General features: G+C 34.8%; 1 protein-coding gene across 1 annotated transcript; it reads left to right on the top strand.

The window, feature by feature from the left end:
- Positions 1-5569: 5569 nt before the first annotated feature.
- On the top strand, positions 5570-8173 carry LOC120166098 (asparagine--tRNA ligase, cytoplasmic 2-like). Its single transcript, XM_039175460.1, has 8 exons — positions 5570-6040; positions 6140-6382; positions 6496-7083; positions 7168-7353; positions 7442-7506; positions 7585-7714; positions 7787-7845; positions 7942-8173. The coding sequence occupies exons 1-8, from the start codon at positions 5615-5617 to the stop codon at positions 8123-8125; spliced, it is 1881 nt and encodes a 626-aa protein (XP_039031391.1). The 5' UTR covers positions 5570-5614; the 3' UTR covers positions 8126-8173.
- The last annotated feature ends 370 nt before the right edge of the window (positions 8174-8543 follow it).

Here is an 8543-nt window from a genome sequence, read left to right as displayed (position 1 = left end):
AAAAGAAAACACGGATGCTGGAAAAAAGAAGGTAGAAGGAAAGAAGCAAAAGACGGATTTGATAAAGGGATAAAATTGAGAGAGACAAGAGCAAGTGCAGTTTTCTTGGAAAAGGGCTACAAAGCTTAATATATATAAAGGGAAAAAAAAGGACAGTGTGGGGGTGGGGAAGAAACCAAAGAACAAATGGATGTTTCACTGTGTAAAGGAGTTTGTGCATTTAATTCGCAACTTGTCTTTTTTTGCCCTTAATTTATAAATGTATACCTTTGCGTATGTAGAATGTATATTTTATGCTTGTACAATGTATAAAATACAGGACAACTTTAGTGGAGGGAGGGGGGAGGTGCAATGCTATATACCTATCTACGTACACCTACAGCCTATAAAATTCAACCTTGACATTTATGATACCACGTGTCAGTTGCCCATACGGATTCTCGCCTCGATCCTTGCGCAGGCCACTCTCATTTTGTAGGGCCGACATGCTCTTTTTCTTCATGGGCTTGTTTGTTTTGGCAAGAACTGCCGCTCGCCGGCACCGCGGCGGAGATGGTGAATTAGAATTTATGGTAAATGTCACGCTTAATACTTCAACTATTGCTTTTGTTCTGTTTCGGTAATTTAACTATTATTTTTGTTTAAATTATATATAACATTACGGTTTGATTTTATTTCGATCACTCATTGTTAAAAAAAAAACTATTGATATGATATTTTAAAAAAATTTCAAAAATGACTTGACATTATTTTATGATGACACATCAATATCATCGTTAATTTTTTAATTGTAAGTGACCAAAATAAAATCAAAACATAACATTAGATATGATTTTGAAATGAAAAATAATTAGCTGACCAAAAATAAAATAAAAATATAATTGATGTTCTAAATACTAAACATGTAATTTACCCTAAAATATATTACCATAAATTTAAAATCCCATATCCGATTACTTATTTAATCATTAAACCCCATCTCCTATTTCAAGAATGTAATCTAACTGTTAAAAGGGCCATTAGAAGTACTTGCACTATCCATGACTAAACTATTAAATAGATGAATGTTATCTTTAGGGTGTTTTTGGTTCACGGAATGTAAGATTATCAGTGGGAATGTAAGATTACCAGGGAATAGGATTACTGGGAATGTTGTATTTTGTGTTTGGTTGGTTTAACATGAATGTAAGATTACTGTGTTTGGTTAAAGGAATAAAAGATTATTGGAATGTATATTTGACAAAATTGTCCTTATTATATATTTATTTTTTAACAAGTTAGAGAATATTTATATAATATTTATATATTTTTTTAAAAAAATTAAATTCATAAAATTTATATATATTTTTTTACAAAATTGAAAATAGGAAAAAGTTTAATGAAAGGATAAAATTTTATTTGAACCCCTGAACTTCATATAAAATTTTAATTATAGACTTTTTTATAAATCTAAAATATTTTAAGGATAAATTTGTAATTTAACCTTCGTATAATTTTTATTATTCAATGACAGAAGAATGATATTTTTTAAAGAAAAAAAAATTAAGGGTATTTTAGTTCAAAACGCCGGTAATCCAATAATACCTAAGGAAAGGGAGGTAATGACATTCCCGGTAATATACCCAAAAAAATCTACTATTAGTAATAAAATATTACCGGGAATGAGATTTCCGGCCAACCAAACATGAGGATGTAGATTCCATTCCCATGGGAATCCCACATTCCTTGATTCAAACACCCCCTTAGATGTTACAAGTTCAAGTACTAATTATTATATAGGGAATTTAAATATTTATTGCTAAATGATTGAAAATATCTATAATATATATTACCACTTACAATCGCCCTAGATTAATTAAAAAAGGTGTATGTATTATAGTTGAAAATTTTATCTTAGTCCATTTATTAAATAGAAAAGAGCAAATTATAAATTATAAACTATTAAACTTTGTTCATTGACACGTTTATACTATTAAACTTATAATTTTATCAATTATAATATTAAATTTTAATTTTATATTTAAGTCGATAATATAACTAACTATTGTTGATTTGACATATCACATCAAAACAACATCATTAAATCAGATAACATGGCCGGCGTGTAGCACCATTATAAAACGTCAAATGTAAGTCTCTATTCAAACCAGAAGGAATAAACCACTATAACAACCGTGATAGCACAAATGTTACCATCAATACTACTTTAACTTAATCTGAGGGCAATTTGAGTGGGTGCTCCCACGTGTTAATTTAAAGGTGAGTTTCCATTTACACCAATGGGCAATGGGTGAAGTGAAGAGAAAAAGGAAGAGCAATAGAGTAGCAAGTACAACATGCGATGATATTTACGAGTACGTAAAGGATATTGAGCTTGGAATATGTTTATTATATATTTCTTGTAATGGAAAACCCACGTCTCTTGAAATTGCAAGCTGATATGATGCCAACTAAGTTCAGATAAAAATATCAAGATTTAAAAACAAAAACCCATAAACTCACATTTATATTCCTAATTATAATTAAAAAATTATCATATTCAAATCTATGGGTAAATTATACGGTTACTCACTGAACGTTAATCTCTTTCTTATTTCATTCTTCGTACTTTTAATTTTTTTAAATTACTCACTTAACTTTAATATTAAATTTTTTTACCACTCGACCTTTTATTTATCAACACTATCGTGACCTGACTTTTTTTATTAATTTCTTAATCAATTAATATTTTATTAATATTTTTTATATATTTTTTATTACCCCGCCCCAATCTTCTCTCCAACTTCTTCTCGTCTTCCTTCTAATCTCTCCGTCATTTTCCCTTCTCCATTTTCCCAGTAACCAAACATATCAAGATTTAAAAACAAAAACCCATAAACGCATCCCAAATTTGGTGACTCCCGTACAGGGTTCTAAAAAACGATCCGCGACCATGATTTCGGTCGTAATATAGCGGTTTCGTCGCCGTCTGAGTTATCCGCGACGGCCGTAATAGGGTCCGCGACGACCGCAATAGCGCCCGTGACGGCCATAATCACGGTAAATTCGAAATAACCGAAAACAAGACCGCGATTTGAAATCCTCCTCCCGTATTTCACGATCTAAAAAAAAACTGTGACAACTAACCCAATAAAAAGCTGTTCAAATTTTGAGTTGCTCCTAAACATTAAACTTAATCAAAATTATCTCTGTTTCGTCCACAAAAGATCCGAAAATGCCTGCTTTAATTCAACAGGTTATGCAAATTTCAATCACCGGGGCAGTAAATGTAACAAATTCAAATCAATCTTTCAGTTAATATAATTATTGAACGAAAGAATAATAAAAAAAAATTGAATCAAAACAATCAAAGACTTCTAGAAAAGAAAACCACCACAGATCAAGACTAATCCTCACGGAGAAAAAGAAGTCAAACATGGAAAAATAATCTCCATAAGAGCAATATTTCTCTTTATCACTAAGGGACACTCACAAATTCATATTTCTCTTTGTTGAGTCCCTCGACTATTAAAAATTATTAAATGGTTTATTGACTATAAGATATTATTTTGTTGAGTCCCTAGACTATTATAAGTTACAAAATGATCAACCGACTATTCATATATTCCGAACTCGTCATTTTCTAATAAAAATTAACAGCTATTTGGGTTTGACGTTAACCTACTGACAATGATATGACAGATAAAATATGATCTCAAAATCTTAAAAGACTATCATATCCCACTTAACAGGTTAACGTTCAGCTCGGTCTACCACCAATTTTTTAATTAAAAAGGAGGAGTTAGAAACAAATCAATAGTCAGGTAACTATTTTGTATCTCTTAATAGTAACAAGATTTAATAAAATAACGCTCTATAACCGGAACCATTTGCATATTTTACTTAATTTTTAAACTTACAGTGAAATGTTTCATCGAAATTGAAGTCATTTGATTGATGGGTAATGGGTTTCCAACCCAGCTTTAAGTAATATATAATAATACATATCTGAGTTTTATATTGTTAAGCTGAAACGCATGTGAATTTTGAATCATTAAATGTGTACGCTTCAGCTGTCTATTTTTCAATTGTTATAAAATTGAGGTATTTTTAATGACTAAATCCCAGCCGTTTTGATAGAAACACAATCCCTAAACCCATAAAAAATGATAATGATTATCTGCAATCATCAACTTGTACTTGTAATATTAAGGTTTGCAAGCATTAAAGATTTGAGGTGCTAACCTACTACAGGGCAATTCCACAGATCTGGGCTGACTTCTCCCCAAGTTTCCCCTCTACTTATCCATATATAAAAATACCCACGAGAATTCCTTGGCGTATAAATAACTAATCAAACTATTGATATATTAATATCTTTTAAATATTGATCAATACTAAACTAAATTCGAAGCTCTTTCATTTCTCTTATGAAACAGAAATGTTGTGAAAGTAGAGAGGGAAGTAATAGGGGCAAAGGAGAGTGAGGATTGGGTTTGGAAAATGTCATGTCGATGACGTGGACACCATGCACCGTTGCTTCAATTAATTTAATCACTCGAGACTTATTGTAATGATAATGGTTCGGATCAATTGATTTTTATTTAAAAGTTTACATATTTAGACGTCGTACATTTAGTATTTCGGGACAGTTTAGATGTTTTGGAGTTCACACTTTTAGTTGCGAGTACAGATCCGATTGTAAAGTTTGAGACAAGCAAACATTTAAACGCGGTTATGTTTAATATTTCACATGCTCACCACTTTTGTTTCAAAAAGTCTGTTTCTAAAGCGGGCCTCACAAAATTACCCAAAATAAGTACAAAGAAAACCTATCTGAAAACGATATAACAGACCGAAAGTGAGCTTTCTTTTAATCCAGTCAGAAGCCATGTTCAAAGGCATGTTTGGGGGTAATTTTCCAAAATATTTCCTTTGCTTTTTTCCTTTTTCCAAAATATTACATCTTTGTTTTTATTTTTCAGAATATAACAAAGCTACAGTGATTTTAAAACTGGATTGAAAGCACGGTGTCTTCACTGTTCAAAATAAAATTTTGAATTAAAAAATTGAAAGTGGCACGAATTCTTAGCGTATTCACTGTTCACGAATATTTTGAATTAAAATATTTGGGAAGGCATGAGTACATGGCGTCTTCGCTGTAGCTTTTTTTCCCCTCATTGTTTACAATTTCAAATTTGATGCACATTGCAGGATGGTAGAGGCGCAGGCAACGCAGGGAGAGGGGTAGTAGTAACAATATTGTTTACAATTTCAAATTCAACCTTTTCGAGTAATTTTGCTACCTCTCTCCGTTTCATTATTGTTTGTAAAACAGTTGGAGTGTGGGATTTTCCCGCGAATACCCAACAGTAGAAGAATACCTAACCTTGCCGCCAAGCCTTCTTCTGCTCTCCATGTCCCTTAAGCTTCGCCATTGTCATCCACAACCCACGTCTATCAAGGCAAACAATCCCTTACCTTTGCTTCCCATTCTCTTCCTTCTCAAGCAAAAAGCCACCCTTTTTTTCTCCCAATATATCATCACCCTCAACCATGCCATTGCCAATCACCATCTCCAAACCTTGTTTACTCGCTTATTTTCCTTCCTATTTCAGCTTTTTCATTGACGAAAATGGAGTCTCAAGAACCCAATGTTACGAAGTCCCCTCTGATGTACTTGAACCGGGTGCCGGTGAAAACCATATTGGAAGGTAGTGATGCCGAGCCGGGGTTCGTCGGCACGACGGTGGTGGTTGGTGGGTGGGTTAAAGTTTCCAAGGAGGTGAAGGAGGTTATGCCACAGCCTCCACCAACATCGCCGCCGATGGCATCCGATGCTCGCCCTTCTCCTCCTCATCCTCCGGGGACTAAAGATGTTAGCTGCGTGGAAGTTCTTCAATCTCGAATCCCCTTTTTCACGACCATTATCAGGGTTTTGGGTGGCTCTACTAGTTCCCCAGCTGTTCGACAAAAGTTGGAGTCTTTGATTCCTAAACCACCTCCTCCTTCCATTTTCTTTTTACAAATCAATGATGGCTCTAGTGTTTCAAACCTGACGGTAAATCCTCAAATCCTTTTTTTCTCCGTTTCTTTAAAGTGATTACATAGATTGCTTGATGATCAAGAAAGTTCCTAATACACATTGAGAATTTCTCAGGTCGTGATAGATTCAGCCACAGTTCCAGTGTCCGCAGGCCAAATTCTACCAACTGGAACGTGTGTGTTAGTCCACGGTGTTTTGGAAAAACCATCGGCACATGGAAAACAAACCATTGAGCTTAAAGTAGAGAAAATTCTTCATGTTGGGACGGTAGAGCAAGATAAGTATCCTTTGTCAAGGAAAAGATTACCCCTTGATTCTTTGAGGGATTATCCCCATATTCGTCCTAGGACAACCACGGTATTCCTTGCATACATAGCTGGGTTTTTTTCTGGACATTTCGTCTTAAAGAACAGAAAACCCTTAAAAAGTGAACCTCATATACTCTTTGAATGCTATGTTTTATGTTGCAGGTGGCATCTGTTACACGAATCCGCAGCGGCCTAGATTTCGCGACCCACACATTCTTCCAGAACCATGGTTTTTTACATGTGCATGTGCCGATTATCACAACTACGGATTCAGAAGGGTTCAGTGAAAAGTTTCAGGTCACAACTCTTCTCAGAGAAACAAGCAAGAAGGAGGCGTCGATCGGTGTTAGTGATGCCGACGGTGTTAGCTTGGAAACTGTTGAGGCTGCTGTGAAGAAGAAATCAAGTATAGTTGAAGAACTCAAGAGAAGTGACAGCAATAGAGAAGCACTTGCTGCTGCTCTTCAGGACCTGAGAAAAACAAATGAATTAGCACAACAGGTTGATTCAAGAGAAAAGTCCAAAGCAGTAACTGCTGTGAAGCCTGATTTAGTGAACTTCAATGAGGATTTCTTCGGTCGGCAGAGCTATTTAACTGTTTCTGGCCGCCTTCATCTGGAGAGCTACGCATGTGCTCTCGGACGTGTTTACTCATTCGGACCCAGATTTCACGCCGATAAAACAGTGTCCGCCAAGCATGTGGCTGAAATGTGGACAGTCGAGGCCGAAATGGCTTTTTCACAACTAGAGGTAAGCCTTTGCATCTTCAAGGTTCAACCATCTTAATTGTTCAGATATTAATATCACATTGATATCTTTGATTGGAGTTTCCAGGATGTCATGAAATGTGCAGAGGACTATTTCAAGTTTCTATGCAGATGGATATTGGATAACTGTTCAGAAGACATGACGTTCGTCTCGAAAAGGATCGACAAGACTGTTGTCCATCGCCTTGAATATATGGATTCGAGTTTTTATGACAAGATTCCCTATAGAGAAGCAGTGGAAATTTTGAGAAAGGTAAAACTGGGTGTCCCTATACGATAGCCAAGCCTACATATCAACCATTTCCAGTCTGAAAAATAAGTCTTTCATTCTTGGACAACAGGTCACAGATAAGGCATTTGAAACACAAATTCAGTGGGGTGTCCCTTTGACAGATGAACATCTAAGGCATGTATAACTGAATGCAAATCGTTCCTCGATTAGTGTGGTTCTTACCAATTACCATGTCCATTTATTCTGTGACAGCTACTTGGCTGATGAACACTATAGGAGGCCTGTAATTGTTTATGATTATCCGAAAGCGGTTAAGCCATTTTATGTACGCTTGAATGACGATGGAAAAACAGTTGCAGCATTCGAGATGGTTGTACCCAAGGTAAATCTCCCAGCATCAAAGTGCTGTGGTGCTTTAGAACAGTTAAAAAGCTTAATAATCAATTGTATGCAGATCGGAACAGTGGTTACAGGCAGCCAAAACGAAGAGAGGTTTGACATTCTAAATACCAGGTATAATGCCGTCCCTGCCATGTTTCATAGACACAATTATTTCCCCATTGATGCAAAGACAATTTTTCATTGTCTGCAATGGCTTCCTGGATTCAGGATCAAGGAATTCGACTTGTCAAAAGATCAGTATGAATGGTACTTGGATCTCCGCCGGCATGGAACCGTCAAGCACTCTGGATTTAGCCTAGGGTTCGACCTGATGGTTCTCCTTGCCACTGGCTTAACCGATGTCCGAGATGTAATTCCCTTTATCAGAAGTCATGGAAAAACCAACAACTAAGGGAGAGCGTTGAAGTTCATAAAAAATAGTTTCATCTTGCCTGTGTTTCGGATAAAGATGAACTTCTGTAAACTGAAAGACTATGTATGCAACATACGAATAATATATAATTATTGTTGATACAAAGTACAGAGTTAAAATATTACTAAAGGATTTAGTTACTAAAAATTAAAATACTATTTAAAACATATTTTATAATGTTTAATTATTTAAAATAATTATATCAAAATTTAATTACTATAAATTAACAAAGAATAATTTTAATGGAACGTCAACTGAACCGAAATTCTTAGAATAAAGTAATTATTCTGAGATAAAGATTAATCTTTTTGTAACTTGTGTAATAAAATGAAGTAGAACCATCAACTGAACCGAATAAAGTCAAGACTAGTTCCAAGTAATAATAAATGTACATGGA

This window comes from Hibiscus syriacus, unplaced genomic scaffold, assembly GCF_006381635.1.
Source record: "Hibiscus syriacus cultivar Baekdansim isolate YM2019G1 unplaced genomic scaffold, ASM638163v2 tig00111621_pilon, whole genome shotgun sequence".
Lineage (NCBI taxonomy): Eukaryota > Viridiplantae > Streptophyta > Magnoliopsida > Malvales > Malvaceae > Hibiscus > Hibiscus syriacus.
The sequence above is the reverse complement of the archived record's forward strand: the minus strand, read 5'-3'. Positions and strand labels throughout refer to the sequence as shown.